The 25,008-nt window shown below is 35.7% G+C and overlaps 1 protein-coding gene across 7 annotated transcripts in view; it reads left to right on the forward strand.

Moving 5' to 3' along the window:
- The window catches only part of USP34 (ubiquitin specific peptidase 34), a 155,574-nt gene that overhangs the window by 70,120 nt on the left and 60,446 nt on the right, over positions 1-25,008 (forward strand). For all 7 annotated transcript variants that reach the window (XM_068940330.1, XM_068940333.1, XM_068940332.1 and 4 more), the window contains 21 exons: positions 279-394; positions 479-606; positions 1,765-1,854; positions 2,686-2,781; positions 3,883-3,965; positions 7,127-7,281; positions 7,853-7,966; positions 8,976-9,075; positions 9,217-9,376; positions 9,804-9,930; positions 10,036-10,183; positions 14,272-14,372; positions 15,635-15,844; positions 16,487-16,612; positions 17,418-17,540; positions 17,630-17,713; positions 18,040-18,126; positions 19,960-20,160; positions 21,580-21,662; positions 22,979-23,019; positions 24,019-24,143. In XM_068940330.1, the coding sequence (XP_068796431.1) occupies positions 279-394; positions 479-606; positions 1,765-1,854; positions 2,686-2,781; positions 3,883-3,965; positions 7,127-7,281; positions 7,853-7,966; positions 8,976-9,075; positions 9,217-9,376; positions 9,804-9,930; positions 10,036-10,183; positions 14,272-14,372; positions 15,635-15,844; positions 16,487-16,612; positions 17,418-17,540; positions 17,630-17,713; positions 18,040-18,126; positions 19,960-20,160; positions 21,580-21,662; positions 22,979-23,019; positions 24,019-24,143 (2,498 nt within the window). The remainder of the gene's footprint in view (positions 1-278; positions 395-478; positions 607-1,764; positions 1,855-2,685; positions 2,782-3,882; positions 3,966-7,126; positions 7,282-7,852; positions 7,967-8,975; positions 9,076-9,216; positions 9,377-9,803; positions 9,931-10,035; positions 10,184-14,271; positions 14,373-15,634; positions 15,845-16,486; positions 16,613-17,417; positions 17,541-17,629; positions 17,714-18,039; positions 18,127-19,959; positions 20,161-21,579; positions 21,663-22,978; positions 23,020-24,018; positions 24,144-25,008) is intronic.

Genomic DNA, 25,008 nt, shown 5'->3' on the forward strand with positions numbered 1-25,008 from the left:
TTCTTAAACAGTGTTTTCATTGCACTTGCAGTTAGAACAAACAGTGTAAATACTAGCTTAATTGTCTTGTTGCCTTCTTGCATGGTCATAATGTTTTGTCTTTCTTCTTTAAAGAATCCATACATGGAAAAAGGTTGTAATTATAATATTATTGTTATTCACTTTAAAATAGCCAGGTTTACAAATAAAGCATGTTGTTGTTCATGCACTGAGGGAATAATGTTCAGATTAGATAGTTCATTCTATTTATTCAATAATGGTCTTTATATTTTGTTCAGGACCAGCAGTTCATAAGCATCAATATAATAGCAATGCGGTGACGGACATTAATTTGGATAATGTTTGTAAGAAAGGAAATACCCTTTTGTGGGATCTGGTCCAGGATGAAGATGCAGTAAGTTGAATACCAGAAAAAAATATTTTTTTTTAAGAAAATAAATATATGCCATTCATTGACCTATCTTTCTACTTGCTGTAGATTCATCTCTCTGAAGGGTTAATAAATGAAGCAGAGAAGCTGCTCTGTTCTTTAGTGTGCTGGTTCACTGACAGACAGATTCGAATGAGATTTATTGAAGGCTGCTTAGAAAATTTAGCAAACAACAGGTAACTTAAATCATAAGTTATGTGTTTTTACGTTTATCTATTTCTTTCAACATGTAGGAAAGCCAAGCTGAATATTTTCAGTTAATTTTACTGAAAGACATGTTAAGACGAAAGTAAACGTATAAACATAGTTCAAAAACTGTTATGAACGTGTCTGATGTTCCATTTTTCTATTCTGTCAGTGTCTTGAATTTCTCATCTTGTTGCATTTGTCTGTTCTCGCTTCTGCCAAAGGTTGCTGCCTTCTTACCAGTTGGTAAAATCAGGCCCACATCTTAGCCAGTTGAGTGCGAAGTCTGATACCTTAATGTAAGAGGTTGGAACTGAATTTTTGGATTTTACATTTAAGTGGCTGAGGAACAGACAAGTTCTTTTCCATGAAGTCTGTTGTGGGATTTGATTTCCAGTAAGAAGCAGCTGGAGGAAGAAGTACTATCTTGACCTGAGGCAACTGTTTTAATATGAGCCAAAGCACTGAGGTTGCACTCTTTGAAGACGACAAGAAGTGAATGCTAATTTTGTTGATACAAACAACCAGCGCTGAGAAACATGCATGCAGTGTTTCTTGTGCTGTTACCTTTTTGCTAAGAACTGTATTTGTGAGCTGTGTTACCGCTATACCAAACTGTTGCTTTAAATTAATGAAAGAAATGTGAAGATATTTATCACCATATGAAAGTTTACAGTTACATGCCTTTTATGCAGTTCTTGAGTTTTTGTAAGCAGTAGTCTTACAGAAAATACCTACTTGTGTCTATATTGACAGTGTGAGGCAGATTTAATTCTGCTCTGCGTCTCATCTGTTGATAGAAACACCATATTCATTTTGCTGAAGTTCCGAAAGATAAGTTTTATGAAACTCAACAAATTTGTTATCTTTAGAAATTTTTTTTGTATAAGCAGAATGAAAACTGTTTTATACTTTTTTAACAGCCACATGTGCAAGGTATTACATGTAAAGAAATTGAAGTGTCTGTAGTTCGGATTCAGAGAACTAATTGGCTATGTACGAGGCTAAACTTCACCCAGATATTTCCAAGACTTTCGGTTAATGTATTTGCTCATTGAACGTGAGCTTCTCAAAATCATTTTAAAATTAGTCGACTATTTTAATTTCATAACAGTCGTACTGTACTCATTTCTCTCTTTCTCCTTTAGATCAGTAGTAGTTTCACTTCGTCTTCTTCCAAAGCTGTTTGGTACGTTTCAGCAATTTGGGAGCAGCTATGATACGCATTGGATAACAATGTAAGTAGCTGCCCGCCCCCGGCACACTCATCCTACAAGGCTTGCTCCTCTAATGTGGTCCAAATTAGTATCTTGAAGTTGTTATCATCTGTCTGCTGTCTGGCCTAGTTGTATGAACTTGTCCAGTCACTCAGGCCTAGACTTCTTCGTAATACAAACTATTATCCTAACTGAGGTGAAGACCAAGTTATGTTTTTTAAATCCTCCCCAAAGAACTTACTAGAAAATACTAGACATCCACTAATGATGTATTGTAAAAAATTGTAATAACTTGATACTGTTTCTTTCTGTCCTGGTTGCGTATCAAATGCTTCTCAGTAATAAAAAATTTGATTTATAAGAAAACCTCTGAAATGTGACGGTATGTAGCACACTAATCTACTTACTGGAAAAAACTATATAGCAAGCTGGACTAGCTATAGAGAAGAGGGTACATGGACTTCAAGGAAAGATAGATTACAGTGCCTACGAGCATTACTTCTTGTGGTTTTCCGCCTTTTTTGACGTAGGGTTTAAATATGTGCTGAGTTCTGAGGTTCGGTTAGACCTTTGCTGAATTAGGGCCTTTAGGAGCAGTTTTCATGGGCTCCGAAGGGAATGCTCTCTGTTAGTCTTGTGCCTGAAAACGGCTATGTTATGGAGCCATGAGGATGAACAGGAAGAAGAGAGTACTAGATTTGAAAATACTCTTGAATTGAGAGTGGATGGAAAATGGAATGTTCACTTTGTTATTATATGTTTGCATTTTTCTTTAATAACTGCCTAATTTCTTCAGCTTTTGTGGCCTTTTTAAGCCAACCGTAATACTCTCTGCCCTTTAAATTGACACAGGTGGGCAGAAAAAGAACTTAACATGATGAAACTTTTCTTTGATAATTTGGTACACTACATTCAGGCAGTCAGGGAAGGACGACATAAACACGCATTGTAAGTATACCGTTCGCAACCGATTTTGAATGTTTGATATTTTTTAAACTTATTTCTTTTCTGTTTTTTTTTCCTCCCCTCTAGTGCTGCTGCTGTTTTCCCTTAAGTAAATAACTTTCTATAGTGACATTACATGTTTAGGGAGAGAAAGGTCTATATGAATAACAACATTTTAAATTGTTTCTTTTTCTTAAAAAAGTGTAATTTTTGTTAGACATTGTGTTCAACGTTTATTTATAAGTAAATATATGAAGATTTTATATATAAAGATCAATTTAAATGATATCACATCATAAAACTATTCAAATGTTTCTACTTTAAAATCTGTAATCATTAACATTTTAAGGAAGTTTTTCTGTGTAAGCATCTGTTAAACAATCATCTGCACATTCTGTATGCTTAAAATTAAGTATATATACACAAGTGACGCAATTTCTAGCTCCCCAATCCCTATTTATGTTTTGACAGACATCAAAGTCAGTATGTAACTATGGGCATCCACAGTTGTAAAATGTTGCTATTTATGGGCCAAATATTTACTTCAGCATACACCATTATATCAGACACTGCTGTCCCGTGAAATTACTTCAAAAGCTGTTTGAAATTGGACTGCACTGGATTTTAATTTCAGACAAGATGATACACTATTCCCCTCTTTCATCCATTAAGCTTGTACCTTATAAATGAGAAAAAAGTTGATTTTGGTGTAGTTTATGAAAATACTTTTGTAAAGGGTATGCATCAGCTGTGATCAGAAATTCAAAGTAGAAATCGGCATTTTATAGGTCAAGGAAAAAATCAGGGTCAGATCCTGCAAGGTGCTAATGACAAAATGAGGCATTAGAATCGGACTGTATGCAAAAATACCCTTGTCTAGTAATGATTGTCTCTTTTCACTTGTTTGGTGTGGTTCTGTAAGGTGTACAGCTGGAATTTAGATCAGATACTGAACAAAACTAGAAATTTAGAAAAAATTTTAAGAAAAAATTATTTAAGTGTTTAAGGGGCACATGCTTGGGTGAAAAAAGTTATGACAATAAGCAATTAAATATTTCTGAGTAAATTAAATGAATTTCTTTTTTAAACAAATTTAAATTTTAGATATAGCCACAGTGCAGAAGTTCAGGTTCGTCTTCAATTCCTGACATGTGTATTTTCAACTCTGGGATCACCAGATCATTTCAGTAAGTATTAGAGATTATCTGAACAGAGAAGCACCTCATAGTAAGGTGCCCATACTTAATAATTATGTTATTTTAAAGAAATGTGATATTTTTAAAAGATAACATTTTAAATTTCAAAAGGAGGATGATTTTGTGATTAAAGCACAGAGCCAACACTGGAGTTCAGTGTGTATTTCAGTTTTGGGGGAACAAGTTTTTTATATTCTCTGTGCTTCAGTTTTTCTGAATACTGAGATTATAGTAATTGCCAAAATGAAGATAATACATGCTATATTTTTGGGTTTTGAGTCATGTCTGTAACGTTCCCATAGATCTTTTACTGGAGTGTAGTATAAGTAAATTATGATCCCAGAAATGAAGAATTCCGTCTATTTTAATGCTGTCAGAAATCATTTTATGATCCCTGTACTGTCTTTTGCAAAAGTGATATTCTGTATGATAGATTCTGAAATCTTTTCATTCTAAAAGGTTAAAATTAGAATTCTTTTGATATAGTTGATGGAACTGGAACAGGTATTCATTAGTACAACATTAGTGAGATTAGAACACTCGCCATAATATGTATGCAGTTTCATAATATATGTTCTTGAAGTCTTTGAATGCTGCTTATATATCTTTAGGGGCAAAACGGGACTAAGAAAGTTTATGTAACAGCAAAGCTGACTAATAGAAAATTGAGATCAGATGAGAATTTCAGAGTACACTTTTTTTTTTTTTAGCAATATAAATATGTATGCCTAACTATATATACAAGTATATATAGTAACTATACCTATATATACTAGTATATACCAGTTTTGTGCAGAGATGATATGACATGGCGGTTGTTGGGTCCCCTTGAAGCTGTCCCTTCTCCAGGCTGAACAAGCCCAACTCTTACAGCCTCTCCTCACAGGGCAAGTGCTCCAGCCCCCACTGCCTTGGTGGCCTGCGCTGGCCTCTCTGCAGTTTATCATGTCCTCCTGTAGTTCCTTAACTTAGTGACGCAACTCCTTAACCAGAACGTAACTCCTGCAGGCAAGGACGCCCTCCACCTGGCCCTCCGACCTCCAGGAGAGGCAGCAGGCATTCCCTCCCTGCAGCCCAGACCTTGACGGCCGTGTCCCTTCTCTTGCCTTGTGGCACATCACCACCGTTGTTGAGCAGTCCCGTGCTACCTTCCGCAGAGTTTCTGGCCCTCTTCTGAGTGTCCAGCTGTGCAAACTACTATCCAAACTGCTGAGTCTGTTAAATGCTTCTGTTGGCTGTGCTCAAGTTAGTAATGCTGTCAATAATAAAGATATTTGCTCAGTTCTTAATCAAGGCAGTAGTTTGTCACTGAAGGAAGGCATTAGTGATCTCAACTAATGTTTCTAAGTTTTTTCTCTTGTTACTAGTAGCCAGGGAAGACATTGCCCCTTTCAGGTTGCAGGCTGCACGTCCCAAATACTTGGCTGATATCAAAGCCAGCAAAAGTTCAAAGGGCAGTTTGCTGTGATCTCCTGCTGGTATAATATTGGAGCTTCCACCTAGCCAGATAACCTGACGCAAATTGGGTTGATGTTTATCTATGGAGTGTAGTGTGTACATATATATGTATCAAAGAAGCTGTTAATATCATGTTGAAACTGCAGAGACTGCAGATAGGCAGGTTGTTAACTTGAGGAGTTACCCTGCTTATCAACAGGTTTTTCATGAAGTTCAGAAGAAAAGAAAATAATGTAGTTGTCAGTACGCTGTAGATCTCACATACGTCAAATGGTATGCTTAAAAGTTCAGACGCTAGCTGTGGCGTTCTTTTTTCAGGTTAGAGCGGTATGTAGAGTAGCCAAACAAAGTCTGACTGCATACTTGTCTAACTCTGTGTCCTGTCTCCAACAGTCCAAGGTCAGGTCACTTGTTCTCCTCTTTAATTTCATCCTGAGCATGGTCAGAGCACCAGGAGGAGGAAGCTTGATAAGGGGGATCGCAGAAACTGTGGGATTGGTTTCTTTTCTCTTTTTCTGTCTTGTCAGAGCGTTTAAAGCACTTAAGGACAGCATCTGTGAGCTCTGTAGATGCCCTCAGGGAGTGGTAGGTGCTCTCAGAGGTGCTCTGTTCAACCTCCCCTGCCAGTTCCCTTTTTTTTTTTTTTTTTTTTTTAAACCTTTTGATGCTCAGACGTTCTCATTTTTTCATTAATTGTTCCCTATCATTGTATGGTTTCTAGCTCTTCCACCCCCCTTTTCCTAAGAAGGACAATGAGGAACGGTGGATTTGTGAGGGATGGGGTATCCCTATCCGGAGAACTAGTAAGAAGAGTAGATGTAAACCGATGCTTAGTAAGGAGAGGGCAAGCATGTTATTTCCATCATACTCTTCCAGCCACTAGCTAGTTTGAGCGTGAAGACTTTGTGAGCTGAGTATAAGTTTCTGTGTTTAGTAACCCTTGGTGTCTTTCCCTTCCATGAACCTGTCCCTTTGGCCAGTCTCTTCTTAAGTCCTTGTAAACGTCTCGAATTCAGTGGTGGGGTTAATTTATTATAATGACACAAGAGGAGGAGTTATTTAGGAACTCTCATTATCATAGTAAAGTTGGCGTACAATACATGGCTTGCCCATCGGGTCGTTTCAGTGCAGGACGGGAAGGAAGGAGAATATCTGTAGCCCAGAGGAAAAACCTTGTAACGCCGTACTTGCTACTGCTAAAAGAATAGCCTCAACGGTTCTTGAAGAAATTTGGAGCCTTACTGGGATCTTAAATGTTCATACACAAACGAAGGAAATAAATCCACTGTTTTCTTGAAAGGAGTAACAATAAAACAGAGAGATGCTGTTTACAGCCATAGTCTCTATACCCAGCTCAAAGTTGTAGACTAGCATGTGCCTAATAGTTATTTTTAAACTGAGAAGCAACCTGCTGTTTGGACCACGTTCCTAGGTCAGCCCACGCTATTCACTGGGCTAGTGAAAACTGACAACGCTTAAAACCAAAAGTTGTAGCTGATTGCCAGCTCTAAAAGGGAAAAGGGTATATGATTCCTAGTTGGTAAGCAGTACATTTTTCTTCTGCTGTTTCTGAAAACTTTTTGTGTTGAACCTCTTTGTGTTAAACCTCTTGTGATCTTTCTGTGTATTCATGTTTTTGCAGGATGATGTTTGATGTTATAAAGGAATAGTTTAAAATATTTTCCTAATTTTAGGGTTAAGTTTAGAACAAGTGGACATATTGTGGCATTGCTTAGTGGAAGATTCTGAATGCTATGATGATGCACTGCACTGGTTCTTAAATCAAGTACGAAGTAAAGATCAGCATGCTATGGGTATGGAGACTTACAAGCATCTTTTTCTGGAAAAGGTATGTAAGGTTATTGCAACCTTTTTAATTCTAATGAAAGTGTTTCTTCCTATATCAGCATTATTTGAATGTATTTTAAATTGTTTCTATGAAGTATATCTCTTTACAGCAGTTTGGGAGGGCCCTACTTGTAATGCAAGGATTTTTCTCTATTTTGACTGAAGAGGGGAAGGAACTTTGCAAATTTCTTTGCAAATAGGCTGTGTATTGTGTTTGAAGCGAGGTAGCACTATCAAAAGAATTACATTTTCCCTTTTGATTCTCAACTACCTGACTAAAAAATAGACTTTTCTCCTTTTGGGGGGGTGTGTATAAATCTCATCTGCATGTCTGCTGAAAATATCGCCTGGAATGTGCAGCAGTAGAGCTTTGATAATTTGTGTTGTGTATAAAATTCAAAGTCTCATCTTTTGCAAAAACAAATTTTAGTTGATCCACTAGATTTGAAAAGTATTTGTAGTAACAATGAAGTTCTTCTGTGCTAATGAAATGAATTGCTATCCTTGTAATTGCTATCCATTCTTTCACTGCAAATTTTCTTTTCATGCTAAGGTATATTTATTTTATTTAGATGCCACAGCTAAAACCTGAAACTATTAGTATGACTGGTCTAAACCTCTTCCAGCATTTGTGTAATTTGGCTCGCCTGGCTACTAGTGCGTATGATGGTGGCTCAAACTCAGAGGTAAGCATTTTTTTGGTGCTCCTATTCTTCTTCTTCCCAAAGGGGAAAATTAATTACTTATCTACAACTGCATTTATCATGAGAATATTTTGGTTTGAATATTGTTTACTGGTTTGAAATACTGGTGTCACAGCCAGGTAGTGGTGGAGGCACTACAGCTTTCTACCTTGAGGGGAATCCTGCAACCATCTCAGAAAAGTTCCAAATGTGGTATAGTGAAATAGAAATGAAAGAGGCCAACGGTCCTGATTTTTTCATGATGTTGAGCAGGCGTTCTTGTCTATTGGGATGAAAAAAAAAGATAGGAAACCACAAAAAAAAGTGATACCTGTTTCCGGTGTACCTTTGGGCAGTTTATCATAGTATTAGCATAACTAAACTGTTAGGTTAGCTGTTAACTGTTAGCTGTTGTGCTTAAGGAATAGGATTGTAACATTCACTTTTATAAATAATATTCAGATTAGATGAAATCTTTACACAGAATTTGGCTTATTTAATTCTAACTAGTAATGTATTGTAAAATATGTTTCAGTGTAGGTATGGCATGCTTGAGAAGTGTTTCCTTCTGTAATCTTTTTTTACAGAGAATCTATCTTAGAAATATAATATATAGGAATTATTTTCTGTTAATCGAATTGAAGCAATTTTTTCCCCAAAATGTATGTTTTTTTAATGAATAGTTGTGGTTTTAACATGTCATTTAAAAGTATTGCAGTTTGTGAAAAATTAAAACTCACTCTTTTGTATTTAATCAATTCTCGTTATGCTTCAAAGTACAAAATATTTCTATCCAAGTTTGAATGTGACAGTAATTGATGCCGTGCAGTGAGGAGAGTCTGAGCTCAGGAAGGATGGAAGTATTTTTAGTAATTGCAGAAAGAAGCAAAAAAAAAAAAAAAAAAAAAAAAGAAACCAACCTCAGGTCAGAAAGGCACCGCTCCCAGTAGAATAATGAGGCAATGTCTTGTTGTCTTGTTTGTTTTTGTTTCTTTTCCTTCTGTCATAACAGTTGTGTGGCATGGACCAGTTCTGGGGTATTGCTTTAAGAGCGCAGTCGGGTGATGTCAGTCGAGCAGCTATCCAGTACATCAACTCTTATTATATCAATGGTAAGAATTTTCAGTTTTATTTTTGTTTTCTATTTAAAATGTTTTAAAAATATCTAAGTTCATCCTCTTTTTATCCTTAGCATTAAAATGCATAGCCTCAAGTTTGTGCTTATATAATCTATTTTAACATTGATATTACAGGTAAAACTGGTCTTGAAAAAGAACAGGAATTTATTAGCAAGTGTATGGAGAGTCTGATGATAGCTTCTAGTAATCTTGAGCAAGACTCTCACTCAAGTCTCACAATTATTGAAAGAGGACTCTTAATGCTGAAGACACACCTGGAAGCTTTTAGGAGAAGGTAAATAGCTCTATGATATATTTGAATACAGAATTTATTTACATTCTTCTTAACATGATGATGAATGAATGGTGAAACTATTAATTTGAATAATAGTTTCTTTGGCTTTCTTTATGTAAAGTAAGGACAATAACGGGTAATTCTGAAAGGTTTAGACAGTTACAAGAGTTGGCCCTTGTCCTTGTGAAAAGAAAGATGGATATGGTTCAAGTCTCCTGAGTCCTCACCAAAGAAATAATGTTTTCACACTTCCGCAAAGCGATTTTACTCTTATTTGAAAGATAGAATATTAATCATTTCCTCTTCATTTTGGGAAACCAGAGGATAAAAGTGCAAGTTTTATCTGTCATCTGATTTGTTTATCAAATGTTTGGTCAAATAAGTTTTGACAAAAATGCTTTGTCAATGTTTTTACCTGCTCCTTAAGGTTTGCATATCATCTAAGACAGTGGCAGATTGAAGGCACTGGTATCAGCAGTCACTTAAAGGCACTGAGTGACAAGCAGTCGTTACCACTAAGAATTGTATGTCAGCCAGCTGGACTTCCTGACAAGGTAGCTAAAAGCCCTTTTGTTTCTAGATGGATTTGCTTCCTAGGTTATTACATGTCAGTAAAGCCATTGGGCACTTTAAAAAACAAAACATCCATTTTATTTCAGATGACTATCGAAATGTATCCTAGTGATCAGGTGGCGGATCTACGGGCAGAAGTTACCCATTGGTATGAAAATTTGCAGAAGGAGCAGATAAATCAACAAGCACAACTTCAGGAGTTTGGCCAAAGCAGCCGCAAAGGAGATTTCCCTGGTAAGCTGTAGTACTTACACCTGTATTTTGTGCTCTGCTGAGGGCTTATCCTCACTTGTAATTAACAGTGTTGTTTTTTTAAGCGTTGCCATTTATTTTGAATTACAGAGAAAACGTAGATCTAGCAAAGCTCCTTTTAATTCATCTAATATTTTTATTTGTTATAACTACCACATTTTCCCCCCAAAGTTGTTTTCCCTTTCATTATTGTTTTGATTATTTATGCTGTTTTCTGTAATTTATAGAGTCTATTACGTAGAAGCTTGTTCTGTATTTTGTCAAATGTATACATTTCTTGCATGTTTATATTCCAGTCAGGTATAATGTTTTCCTTATTCCTGCAACCACTCTTTAATTTATGATCATCCTATTGCAAAAATGATTATTCATCTTATTTTGATGTTCTTAATTTGGATTGTCACCTTGTTCCTGAGATGATCATTGCTTGCCTATAGTGTGATGAAAATGCTTCCTATTGTTGTTCCCTTTCTCTATGCATTTTTGAGCAAATGGAAGTTTGTGGTTTATCCTTTAAGGGAAGGATGTTTTCTGAATCCTATTAATGCTATCTGTTATAGGATTCTTACCTCCTAATTCTTTTAGATTTTATTCCTCATCAGCTATGCCTGTCCACAATAATCTAATTTTATAAATTATTTTCTCCTTAATGATCTCCTAATGTTCTTTTCTTATTATGAGCAAGAGTTAGCATGTAGGTGCATGTTGTCTGAACAACTTCTGTCCATGTACTCACTAATTCTAACTCTGCTGATCGTTAGTAAATGTGGAAACATTAATCTTTAACCTCACTTTCTTGTTTTCATGGGTGAACAACTTGAAAAAAGAATGTTTTTTTTGAGACATGTTATCAGTGAAACCAGACTTTGGATCTTAGATACCTCAGTTATTCAGGTTTTCTGTGAAGTCTTCTTCCCAGCCACTCTTCAGAAGCTGCCTTAGTAAAGAAACTTGCCTTGTTTTCCACCAAATATGGCCACATAGCAGGAATTTTTATTTTTGTTTTAACTGGGATTTTAGAAACACAGGAATAAGGCAATTCAGAACTGCAGACCTACAGCTGCTCCAATTCAGTGATACTACATGTAAATAAGTTCAGTGGTTTTGTTGCAGAGCTGTTGTACTGATGCCCATAATTGTGTATGCTTAACATTTCATGGGTGGTGTTTCAGTTTTTCTGTGTTTATTGCAGTGATTGTTAACATAACATACCTACAGAAATCTGAGAACCATAAAATTTGTAACTACTGAATTATAAACAGTGTCCTTTGTTAGGTTTAAAATCTATATTAATGTTTCTAAGAGCTTAATCTTGTAACTGGTGTCTGTGTTAGCTGTTGTATAAAGTCCTGTTACTGGGTAAATTTCTGTTAACCAAACTCCTAAGGAAATGTCTTTGTACTGTTCTGTGCGTGCTGTGTGTATTTCGAATAATCTCGTCACATGAATTTCACTTTTCAGCTGCTAATTTGAGATGGGATTGAAACTGAGACTTAACATTAAAACCTACAGTTTTGCTTAGCCATGCCCTATTTTGGGGAATCTTCTGTAAAGGGGAAAAAAAAGTGTGGACTTTCTAATAGCATTTTGTTGGACGTGGAGATCTCTGAATTGTACTCCTGTGTATTGACCTCTCAGACTGAAAAGCACAGGTCCTTTTGCACCACGGGAGGCTTCTGCTGCAAGGTAGAATCTGCTCACTTAGATCTCTGTGACCTTTTATATGTCCATTTTAATATACCAGTAGTAGCAGATCTACTACAAAAAACAGTTCCTGGTTAGGAACTTGAAATGGCTACTATATCATTCACTGAGATAGCAATCTGAGCAGTCTGTTGAATTTCAATAAAAATCAAAATCTTTCTGCTCGTGATGTCGGAGTAAAAGCTTTTTTCTAGCCTTTTACTTATAGAGCCAAGTCTTCTTGTTCTTAGTTAGTTTTTAGTTATGTTCTCCGGCGGGATTTCAGTTGCAGAGACTGGATGGAAAAAAATGGGATATTTGTATCATCTTTGGGATCTTGGAATTCTAGACTTATGAAAAAAGGAAGTAAAAAACATTTACATTTATTTCATCTCTTGTTAGCTAGCACTTTCTTATACTGTTTAATTCTTTTATTGCTCCAGCTGACCTAGATTTTCACCACTGTATGATGGTTATTCCATTTCCAGCTTCTTGGTGCAAAATGTTACTTTGCTGGGTTCCTAGTGGGGCTAAGGGCAGAAATCATTTTCGCGCTGCTGGGATTCACGAACAAGTGTTGTGTCTTCAGTGATGTCGGTCACAACTAACTTGCATTGTTTTAAAAGCAAACTTAGAGAAGATGCAGACTGTGAAAATTAACGTTAAGCAAAATGTTACAAAAGGGAGGTGTGGAAAAGGAAGCTGTAGGTTCTTGAGACTGGCTCAGCAACCTTGAAGCATGTGTTAGCTACAGGTGCGTTTCTGATGTTTTTGCCATCTGGCTCCTGTCACGGGAGCGTCCAAGAATGCCCATTAGCCAAAACTTTGAGACTGTATCTGTACATAGTAGATACATTCATATTTATTACATGTTTTTTTTTCACAGTTATTTGTTTGCTGAAGGGCAGAAGATGGGAGATTTCTGTATTATTTTATGGATGATATGTTTGCCTGCCTTTATCTGTCTGAAATTAGTTTGCTTCACTGCATTGATATGTTTCAAAGCAGTCAGCTGGAGAGGATGAGAAGTGCGATAGATATGTGAAATTGTGCCCAACTCCGAATAAAATCTTCATGGTTTTATTGTTAATCGACAAACGTCTTTGAAGGGCTGCTGTATATCCAGTTTTCCTCAAGAGCACCTCAGAAATTTTGTTTGGGCGGGATTTGAGGATCGTGTGTCTTTGTCTGACATCTCTGCTTCCCTGGCAGTCCTGTCAGAGCTGCCCTGCGTACACCTGACTGGATTGCTCTAGTTCAGAAACGTCAGCGTGTGGCTATCTCTCTGCTGGCTTTGGGAAGCGTCACCTGGATTTGTTGGGTGTCCGCATCAGCAGTGACTGCGGGGCTGCGGATTGCAGGTGACTTGCTTTCCACAGCTGCCAGAAGCGGCAGGCTTGCTGTGCGTGCATGACACAGTGAACGTGCACGTCTTTATGACACCGGAAGAGTAAAGTTCAGGCTCGATTCATATACCTAGGCCCTTTCGTCTTAACCCATTTCTTTGACCGCTGTGTTCCTATCGGCAAATAATGCAATGTGTTGAAGCATTTTCAGGTTACAGAACTCCCAGTTCTTCCCGAGGCTCCTCTCGGAGGTTCAAAACACAGGCTTCTCTGAAGAAGCCATATTGGAAACACAATGCTGAAAGCACGCTGACAGAGTAGGGCTGCCTTTCGCTGGCGTGAAGGACCAGGGCCTAACGCTCGGAAAAGTACGCTTGTAAGAACAGTGGGTGAGAAGCATAGCAAATTTTAATAAATGACGATTTAGTTACTTGTGCACCTGCACAGGTGGCTAGAGCTCTGTGAGCATTCTGAGGCACAAATTCATTGTGCAGTGTAATTCTTGGTCAGTCCACGACTGTCTGCACCAGTTAAATTCATAATCCTGTAGTTGTTCACATTTCTTCTGCAGTGTTGAGAATTCTTTGGAAAGCGTTCTCATTTTTTCCTTTTGTAAAGTATACGTCATCTTCGGTTCAAACTTGCATTTAAGTAAGATTGACTTTTGCGTCTTTCCCTTTGCTGATTTTATCACAACTGTGTGATCGGAAGGGGATTTTGCTGACGAACGCAATCATTTCCCAGCATTTTTCTCAGACATAGTATAACTCCCAATGCCAAATACGAAAAGCATGTTTTGATCTGTATTATGGACACTTTTCACTACAGGCTTGGATGAGCTGCTGTTATTTAAAAAGGGTTTGTGTAAAGCAACGCAACGAAATTTAGTTTAAAAGCCAATTTCCGTAAGTAAATTGCCTTAAATCTGTGCCTGATTTTAATTGCTGCTGAAGGTTATGCTTTTTAAAGTAAGTCATAGGGCTTTTGTTGCAAAATGAAACTATGATTCCAGAAATTTACTGAAATATATTTTTATCCCAGGTGGCCTCATGGGACCCGTGAGAATGATTTCTTCTGGCCATGAACTGACAACTGATTATGATGAAAAAACTCTTCATGAGCTGGGTTTTAAGGATATGCAGGTATTATCAGTATATAGGTAACAGCCACCACTTGATAGTTTGCTTTTGCCTCGTGCGACTGATAAATGTAGGTGGTGGCAGAAGGTACCTTTTAGGGGGGAATCCTGTAGTTTTCTGAAACTAATTGTTTAATGTTACCTAACACCTACCTCTCAGCTCAGAGGAATACTCTTAGTCCTTGCTGCTGTTTTCAGTCTTGAAAATAATTAATAATTTTAAAAGCCAAATCCTAGTTGTGTTAGCAGATGTGCAAACTCAAGGAACAAATAAAAACTTTCTGTTTTTTACGTTCATCAAGGAAAACGTGGGACCAGTGATAAAACAGAATTAAGTCTTCAGATTTTGTCCAAATTATTGAACACTTCTTAACTCCATAGCAGCAGTGACTAGCTCTCGCGTTTCATTGCCTAAATCTGTAGCATTTTAGAATGCTTATTTGTAATTTTGTATCTCAATCCCGAGTCCTTATTAGAGTGATTTGCTCACAGGTTTACTGAAGTTTACAGTATGGAAAAGACTAGTTTGATTTTGTGTAAACGTGAATCATGTTATGACAGAACTTCCCAGATGATCATCACATACCTGTCCTCCATCTAAAGGAAAACTAAATTCATACCATACGCCTTCAAAGATCTACTAACACACTTTTAGAAAGACTATTGTGGGCCAGTATGCTTACCTCTGCCATTGCTGGCTGGCTTGTAGCAGTTAAGAGTCTGTCTCAACTGTTGCTGTTCCAGGTCAGAAGTTTTCTTGGACTAAGTGTTTGATTGTTAATTAGCCCATTTTGCTACATGAACTAGATTACTTCAAAAGAAGAAAAAAAATTTTTTTAGGAATTTTTTCTTGTTAAGATAGGTAATTCTACAGAATTGAGCTATGGAGCAATCAGGTGAATACTTATGCTTGCAGAACTGGAGGGGGCCATTCAGTTTGAATGGCTGGATGTGATGGAGGGGATAACTGGTCAGCAGAAACAGTTCTTCTGAGAATGGGTTTCCACAAAGTGGTTAAGCCAGCATAACAAGTCCTCGCTTTCTCCACCCACACTGCAATTTGTGCAGCTACACCATAACTGCCTTAGGTGAAAGCAGAGCCAGCCTTGAATTATGACAGTCGCTTGAAATGCTGCTCAGTAAAGGTTTGACAACAAAGATATTTATATAACTTAATTCTGATCCTGTTGAAAATACGTCCGTAGTTTCAGAATATACTTTATTAAAGTTGTCTCTCTCCTTGCTGCTGTTTCTCTCTGTTTCTAGATGGTGTTTGTATCACTGGGTGCACCAAGGAGAGAACGCAAAGGTGAAGGCGTTCAGCTTCCAGCATCTTGCCTACCTCCCCCTCAAAAGGACAACATTCCAATGCTTTTACTTTTGCAAGAACCTCATCTTACAACCCTTTTTGATTTGTTAGAGATGCTTGCCTCATTTAAGCCTCCTTCTGGAGAAGTGGTTATGGAAGACAGTGAGGTAATTTAAATTAATTTTTTTAGAATAATTACATAGCAGTCTAATTTAATTGGATCTTTTTTTCCTATCTAGCCTATTTCTTGTGTTCCATATCCAAATGTCAGATCTATCTGTGTATTTAATTTCACATCTGGTATCATTAGCATGATTGGCAGCTTTTCGTAATTACATTGTCCTGATATCACTTATAACGTCCTAAATATTCTAAATGCTCTAAAAAAGTAATTCTCTACAAAAATATCAGTTATGTAAATAGATATTCTGTTTAATCATGGGAATTGGCTTGAAGAAATGTTGGCAAAGGTGTTATGGTAAACACTTGGGCTTTTATCACTTACATAGCATCACTAGCTTGTGTGAAGTTAAATAACTACTAGTATATTGAACTGGTAGTTTCTTTTTAAGTTTTATTTACACTCAAATATTTCCATATATGTGATATGTGATGTGCTATGAAGATGATGTAACTTCGTTTCTTGCAGGTTCAACAAGACTTCAACCCTCATATTCTATTTTTGTTTTTACATTAAAGAGAAAACAAATAATTAAGAATAAATATATTTTTGACCTCTGAAATCTTAGTAAGGTTATTTTCACAAAATGCGTTTTTGATAAGAATGTATTTGTTTTATGATTTATCAGAGTGCAAGATGTGAAGAGCTCCACCTCCATGCAGAAAACTTATCCAGACGTGTCTGGGAACTGTTAATGCTTCTACCAACGTGCCCTAATATGTTACAGGCATTCCAAAGTATTTCGGATGAGCAGGTAAACAAAGAATGTTTATTTTAAATGTTTATTTTTGTTATGCAGGGATGTTTTAGTGTTGAATTTTCCCCAAAGAGGAATGTTAAATAGCAAGTATGTTAAGTACACTAATAAGCAAGAGGGGATGAGAGGGTCTTTTTTTGTTCTAAGACGTCAGTTTAGTTTCCAATGTTTGTTTTTATGATTTCTGTTTTAAAAAAAAAAAAAAAAAGAATTTCATGAATGAAACAGCAAATGCTACTTAGAGTGATAAGTAGCAGTAGATAAGATCTTTTAGTTTCAGTTACAACAGCGGTTTCTTCATCTGTAGTCTAGTGTGTTTAAAGCGTTTCAGACCTACAGCTTTGCTTTAATATTATGGCTGTTGTGGTAGAAATACTTCTCATGCATTTTTTTCTGCAAGTTCAACACGTGGCATTTACCTAGTGGTTTCCTTGCACAATAGGTAAAAAGTATGCATGTTTTAAGTTCTTGAAATTACATATTACAGTCCATTATAAACACAGACATCAAAATTAAGGCAGAAATTATAATTCAGAGTATATTTGGCTTCTACTTAAAATTTTATTCACCTTAAATTTTAATCATGTTGGAGGTTTATTGAAATTTCACTACTGTTTTCACATTATTCAGATTGTTATTCGTGAATAGAAACATGCTTGAAATTGTCTAATTTCAAATAACATATGAAACTAACGAACAAATGATTTGTCCGTGTCCCTTTAAAAAGCTTCCAGTTGCCTTTCTTAGGTAGGTGAGCATTAGGTATAATATTTAATTATTCTTTATCTTCTTTATTTCTAAGGGTAATGATGGCTTTAGTTGGAAGGATCTTCTGCGAATAAAAAGCGCACATAAACTGTTATATGCACTTGAAATTATTGAAGCTCTGGGAAAGCCCAATAGAAGAATAAGGCGTGAATCTACGGTAATAGGATTTCTTGCACAGAATATATCTTTATATATATTTTAGTTCTTGAGCAGTTTTTATAATTATTTTTTCATGTTTATCTTTAGGGAAGTTACAGTGATCTTTACCCAGATTCAGATGATTCGAGTGAAGATCAAATTGAAAACAGTAAAAACACATGGAGCTGCAAGGTTTGATAGTACTATAGTATTCTGCAATATGTAATGTAGTTTTTTAATAATGGTATGAAATGAAAAGCAATTTAAAAATCATATATCTAAGAGTTTTTGATCTGAAATTTAAGGGTAACAGTGAAGCTTTCCGTAGGTTTTCTGTGTTATTGGGCCAGTAAATTTATTGTACTTAGTTGGAAGTATTTCTTTTTTCCTTCATAAAAAAGCTAGCTGCATAGTTTATCAGATTTTTTTTTATAAAGCTTAGATTGGTATCTAGCTGAGATCAGTGATATTTATGTATCTGCCTTTTTTCTCACCTTGTTTCCATAATATCCTTACAGTTTGTTGCTGCTGGAGGGCTCCATCAGTTACTAGAAATTTTTAATTCTGGAATCTTAGAACCTAAGGAACAAGAATCATGGACTGTGGTAGGTGATTATTCACCCTTTTTTTCCAGAATAACATAGTTGTCATATGTAAAGACTTCCATCACTATCAGCCTTTGTTGTATTTACTTTTCTGTAGTAAGTGAAAAGTTTTGAACTGATCAGCGAACTGTGAATGGCTATATTTTAGTTAAACGCTCTTGTCATTCATCCATATAGAAGTGCTACAGAACGTAATGCCAGTAGCCACAGAGTCTGCACCAAAAAAAAATGAAAATGAAAGTTTGAATTTCCTGGAAGAATTTATTTATTCTTTTAAAAATTCTTTATACTTCAGACTTTTCATGTTATAAAGCCAGTCTTTGTATTATTTCTTCAAATTTTTGTTTCACTTTTTTCTCTAATCTTAAAAATTCTTATTTTATAGAATGAAATAAAGTACACCTTGGGCACCACTTAGAGAAAAAGCCTGGGTTCCATCTTTAGGAATGTTTATAACAGCGTTGATCATACATGCATATCAAGTTTAAAAAAAAAAAAAATCAAAATTTGCTAAATAAAAAGGTCATACCTTATTTTTACTTTTTTTTTGTTGTAGAGAAGGTTGCTAATTTGGAAGCTTTTATTATAGTCTATTTTAAAAGCAATAATCTGCTAATTGTCTTCCTCTCTGAAGAGGCCAAGAAACGTCGTTCCTTGGAAAGTTTGGCATTGAGACAAACTGCTAGCATTGTGGCCTTGGGGTTAATAAAGACATTTTCCAATAATGAACATTTTTAATTGTTCTTATATAAGATTTTAAATCAGTATACTATTACTAGTCTGAGGTAAATTCGTATTTTTTATTAGATTAAATTTTCTTCTTTTATATTTTCAATTCTTAGGCATTTGATAAATAATAATTGAAATATCCCAAGCTCTGAGTCACGTATATATAAAAACAAGTAAAGAAACGAACATACATATATATGTATAAAAGTGATGCTAAAAAAAAAAGCAGTTGTACTTTTTTATTACGAGATTGATAGTAGTTTTTATCTGATTTTTAAGTGTTTGTTCTAAAACTATTTAAGTATTAGAAACAGATTAGCATCCTCTCTATTCAATATATAAGCAAAAGATTGTATGGTTACTTACACTGATCTGTCCGGAAAACATGCCTAGCACTGTGAAAATAATGAAAAGGCCGGTTCTGCAACTAGATGCATTAGTACAGTGTCCCGAACTTGTGCAGCATCTTGTAGACTTAGGTGTATAGGTGGCAGATAGCTGGTCACCTTCATGTGTTGCTGTGACACAACCCTATATTGTTGTTAATTTTACTCTCATAGCGCACCTTCTGCTGGTGGAGTTGACCGTATGCTATGTATAGCAGTGTGACTGAGAGCTATGAAAACTGATCTCCAGAGTTACTAAATGAATCGGTGGTTTCCATCTCTGACGAGAGGTGTTACAATAGAAAATGCTGTTTTCAGAGTGGTACCTGCTTGACTCTACGTGGTGAAATGTTTTCAAATTAAAAGCACTTCAGTATGCTGTATTCATTAGCCTGTGATATGCTTGAATACAATGCAGGGAAAGCTGTTAATCTCTTATACTATTTTCCCTGTGTTATTTCATGCACTGTGTAACAGATTGTGTCCGCAATGCACCTGTTGTTAGGTCTAGATCATGAAAATATCCTCAAGTAACTTTTTTTTAATACCCTTCCTCTTTAGCATCTACTTTTGTTAGGGCTTGCCACTTAAGAGTTCTAGGTGTTTGTGCTTTATAGTTTGCTTTAGCTTTTTATGTGAAGTTCCATAATAGACAAATAATTATTTTGTAAAGTAAATCTCTGAAAACAGGAAAATTGCATTTTCTTCTTATTCACAGTGGCAGCTAGATTGTCTTGCTTGCTTGCTGAAGTTGATATGCCAGTTTGCAGTTGATCCTTCAGATCTGGATTTAGCTTACCACGATGTCTTTGCCTGGTCTGGTGTAGCAGAGAGTCACAGAAAAAGAACGTGGCCAGGCAAATCAAGGAAGACTGCAAGTGACCATGCAAAGGGCCTTCATATACCTCGTTTAACAGAGGTAAGAGATAAACAGTGTGTCTACTTTGTGAACTTGAGAAAGATGGCTCATTTGTTGTGTGAAGCCTTTAGTTTGGTAATAAAAGAAAAATCATTAGTGAAAAAATTATTAATATAAATCCTAGAAGTTGTTTTCTAAAGAGCTATGTCATTTTAATTGCTTTAAACCTACCGGATTTAGAAGCTGGAACAAAAAGAGTTTTTTTGATGAGTTGTCCAAAGAAACGGTGTAAATGGGAATTTGAGCGTGCGGAATGGGAATTTCAGATTTACCGGGCTTTATTCCTTTTTCTTACATTTTGTTTTCCAAATTAATTACTCCTGTTTTTACGGTACTCTTCTGTCTTCTGTGCTGTCCCCATCCTCACCAGATCCTTCTTAGGCTCCCTTAGTGAACACAAAGTATGAAGTAATTTACTCTACTAAGAATATCTGAGTGAGTGTATGGTAGATTTACCCAAACCTGTAAACCTTCCTCCCAGATTTTTGCATGCTAACTTCCTGATGTAGAGCAAGCTTGATATTTAATCCATAGTCTTTTGGCTTTGGATAGTTAGAGGTATGCTCACTGGAAACAGATTGATTTTGGGCACAGGAACAGTTATCATCGCCAGAAAGGGTGGGTCTGAACTACCCTGAGCTAAAGCCAAACTTCCCGTTTGTCATTCTTAAAAATTTACTTGCATGGCAAGACCCTAACTCTTCTGTAAGGATTATGTATTGGACAAAATAGCTGCCTAAATTTCAAAAGCTGCTATGAATTAGGCAAATGATCAAATACTAACTTTTATATTATTATATGAACTTTTTTAAATGGGAGGAGAGAAATTAACGCTGTTACTAGTAGTAATAACGGGATTTAGATTTTTAATTGTCATCAACATGTATTTTTTGATTGATTGGACTTGCTAGATAAGTATTCTGAAAGATTTTCTTCAGACTTTGATTTTGTAAATTCTGTGTAGCCTGTCAGCAGTCCTGTAAAGATTAATAACTTAAATGAATGAATAGTCAATAAAACATGTTAATCGCAAAGAAACCAGATAAATTTACATAGACGACCTCACCCTCAGCCTTCTCCCCTCACGCCTGAGATATTTACAAGGAAATTAACAGTTTATGCTTTAAAAAACAACTTTCTTTTAGTGAAAGGATTGAATAGTTCATTATTTCTTCTTTTCAGTTAAACTATCTCTCAAAGACTAGCAGAGTAAAATCTTAACATCTAAACTTACTCAATAAAACACAGGATTTTAGACATGCTTTTATAAAAATCAGAATTATACCATTTAACTATGGAGTTAATCCCTCTACAAAGGTGGGTTTGTTCTAGATTCATGCAGTGTGAATAATTTAAAAACAGATCAAAAAGCTTGTTGTTATATTAACTTTTTTTTTCTTTTGACTTCAATTTTTAAAGGTGTTTCTTGTACTTGTCCAGGGAACCAGTTTGATTCAGCGACTTATGTCAGTTGCTTATACATATGACAACTTGGCACCTAGGTACAATATCTTTTTATTTTCGTAATAAAACTTATAAAGTGTGTACGTTTTCCTTGCATGTTTTAAATTAAGTGAATAGCACTCATATCAGAAATTTAAATCTATAGGCATTAGACGTGCTCTTCTTGGTCACCTTTTTCTGTAGTAACCTACCCTTATGAGTAGTGGAGGGAACTCCCAGAGTTCATCAGCGATAGAAAATCACTGAACTAAACAAATGGTCAGAAATGAATAAAAAGAGTAGGTGTAAAATCATCTTGGAATCTCATGTTGTTTAACCAGTTGTTCTCCAACATATACGACATGGAGCAACAAAATATACAAGATATGCTCCCATATAAATTTTCATTACAAAACTATTTTTTGTTATCTCTGTAGCAATTAACATTCTCAATTTCAAGGCAATATAAAGGAGAAATCATGAAAATAAATTTGCTTATAAGTTGCTTATTGATGTGCCTGTTTGAATTTATTATTCTTAACAGAATAAGATTAGCTGGTTACTTCTGAAATTCCACATATTGTTTTAGTGGGTGTGCATGTATTGAGGGCAAAATTTAACCTTCAGAAGCTGGGTACTAGAGATTTTTGTCCTTTTTACCATTTGTCCATCCTGAGAAAAGCAATTCTGCACAGGACTGCATAGTTACAAAATCTGACTGGTGGTGGGGAAGTCATGTGTTTTAGTTATATCTGATGTAAAATTACTTGATTCCAAGTACCGGATAGTGTGTTTTACCATATTTTTAAAAGATTATTAAACACACACAGAGCATTTTCAGCCAAGTCTACACACATGTCTAGCTTTAACCTCCAGCATAATTACAGTAACAATTTTAAGTATGTACAATATGTTTTCAAGTTTATAGAGCCGTTACTGCAGTTTATAAATATGTAAGTAAATAAATAAATGACATATTTAAAATTTAAAAGGATTGTTCAAAGTGTAGTTCATTATGAAGAATGCCACCTTTCTTCTTTATGGATCTATTCTTGGTTCCATTTTCCATCTTTTCTTTCTCGGCTAAAATAAAGAGGTTGTGTGGGTTTTTTTGTTTTTTGTTTTTGTTTTTTTTAGCTTGCAGTCAATAGAAATGTAAGAGAGTGAATTGAAGGTTTAATAGTTTTTCACTGTTGCTGATTTTTGATACTGCAAGAAATGAACCCCTTTAAGATTAAAATTTTAGTTTTCTTAGTTGGTACTTAAGAGTAACTGTGTTGTTATTTCTAGTCACTTGTATGTGCTTATGTTTCTAAATGGTAATCTGATGTGTTCTGTGATAAAATTCAAGTGGCTTTATCTTCTTCCTGCTCAGGGTGTTGAAAGCTCAGTCTGATCACAGATCAAGACATGAAGGTTAGTGCTGCAAATAGTTGTATTATATGAACTAATGATAATGAGAACATATTAAAGATATCAAATTGTATTTCCTTTATTCCACCATTAAAGTTCTGTAAAAACATGTTCCTCAGTGGTATGAGGACTGTTGTAGTCTGGATGGGAATATGCAGAGAAGCTCCAGAGGATTTGCCCTGTGTTCCTTCTCTGGAAATTGTTTTAGCTGTATTAAAATTTTGTACTGTGGTTGTATCTTCATCTCCAGAAGAGCCGTTTTTGGTAGGAAAACCAGCTGTATTCTTGTCTTCGGAAGAGCAGCATATTTAACGTCATAATATAGTCGCCAATCGTCATCTTTATTCTGGCTTACAGAAGTCATTCTGGCTCCAGAATTCCTTGGAACTTCCCTGCCTAGCCTTCTTGCAGATGATTCCTACAAAAGCTCTAAGTAATCTGTATCAGATTAGGTCTATATCAGGTTAGTTGTCAAAAGTACAGTGTAGGTTGCCATAAATGTAAGCAGGTCCTCCAAGGGTTAGGCATTGCCCTGGGTTTTTCTGCTTCATTTTGTGTTGCAGAGGTTATGTCTGTGAACCTGAATATTCCTCAAATGGCATATATCACCTACTAGAGTCTTACCCTGGGCTGTTGAGAAGAAAGGTAAAGCCATGCTAGCTAGTCCATAAAAAAAGTCCATGTTAAGAGCTGATGCAGCCCATCAGCAAAGTTCCGGCTCACTTTTTAAGAAGTAGAGAGGTGAAGGGAAGGAATTGTGCACCACATTGGTAATACATAATTAACATAATTTAATTGAGATCAGTAATACAATGGTCAGCATTTAGTAACCGGGTTGGTAAACTGCTCCGTTTGGTGGTGTCTTAAGTGCCAATAAGGGTTTAGTCTTGTGCGTTAGCATGATTGAAATGAATGCCATATGTGCCAGAACTATGCAACTCTTCAACCTGGAAAGCCTATTTTATTTCAAAGTTAGTGTGATGTACTCTCATTTTTTCTTAGTTACGCATTATTCAATGTGGCTCTTGGTGAGCTGGGCTCACTGCTGTTCCTTGGTGAAATCCAGTCTGGCAGACAGTGATCATTTGCAGGACTGGCTAAAGAAACTTACCCTTCTTATTCCAGAGGTATGTTAAAGGAGAGGTTATTGCATAATTAGTGATTAGTGCATAATATGGAGCAAGTTTAACTCTTGTTTCAAGCTGGTGCTCTTCCATTAAATTCAAAACATGTTGTTTCCTGCTAAAAGTAGGCAGGTTCTGACTCAGTTACTTGGAGTCCTATTTAAAAAGTAATCACTCTGTAGTTAAAATGTAGTGTAAGATGGCATATCTGTAGTTGACTGCAAACCAGTTACTGTTATAAACTCCAGTCTTCATTCCTGGCTTCCATTTAAAGGTAATTTTTTTGTTGAAATTTCTAGGTGATGACCTTTAACATGGATTAGCCTAACTATACTTTCCTCATTGTAATATTTTTCCAGCTATACTTTCCATCACAAAATGAGGTGAAAGTTTGTATTAAATTTTCTCACTAATGAATAATATCTTTGCTTAGTTTTATGTGATTTGTTTTGATGTAAGAAATAAAAACTTGAAAATTGCATAATTATGCATAGTAGGAAATTTTCTTGTTTACTAGTGATTGCTTAAAGGTGCAATATGGGCATGATGGGGTAATTGTTATTATTGTGTTTTATTACTTAACCACAGAAAAAGCCTGTATGCTGCCCCTCCTGTAATGTAGTGTTTTCTATTTCAGTAACTGGCTGTAATCTTCAGTGTAGAAAATACATAATAGAAGAGGCAAGAGGCACATACAAATCCGTTTTGTTTTTTTTTTTTTTTTGGTTAAATGTGTATCTTTTGCATTTTTAATTTCTAATTTAAGTGTGTATTACTTGGAATATATATTTCTAGAAAGACGCACTCTGCCTTGATAACTTAATCAGTATTATGAGAGGAATTGAATTATGTATATATGACAGAGAAG

This window comes from Struthio camelus, chromosome 3, assembly GCF_040807025.1.
Source record: "Struthio camelus isolate bStrCam1 chromosome 3, bStrCam1.hap1, whole genome shotgun sequence".
NCBI lineage: Eukaryota > Metazoa > Chordata > Aves > Struthioniformes > Struthionidae > Struthio > Struthio camelus.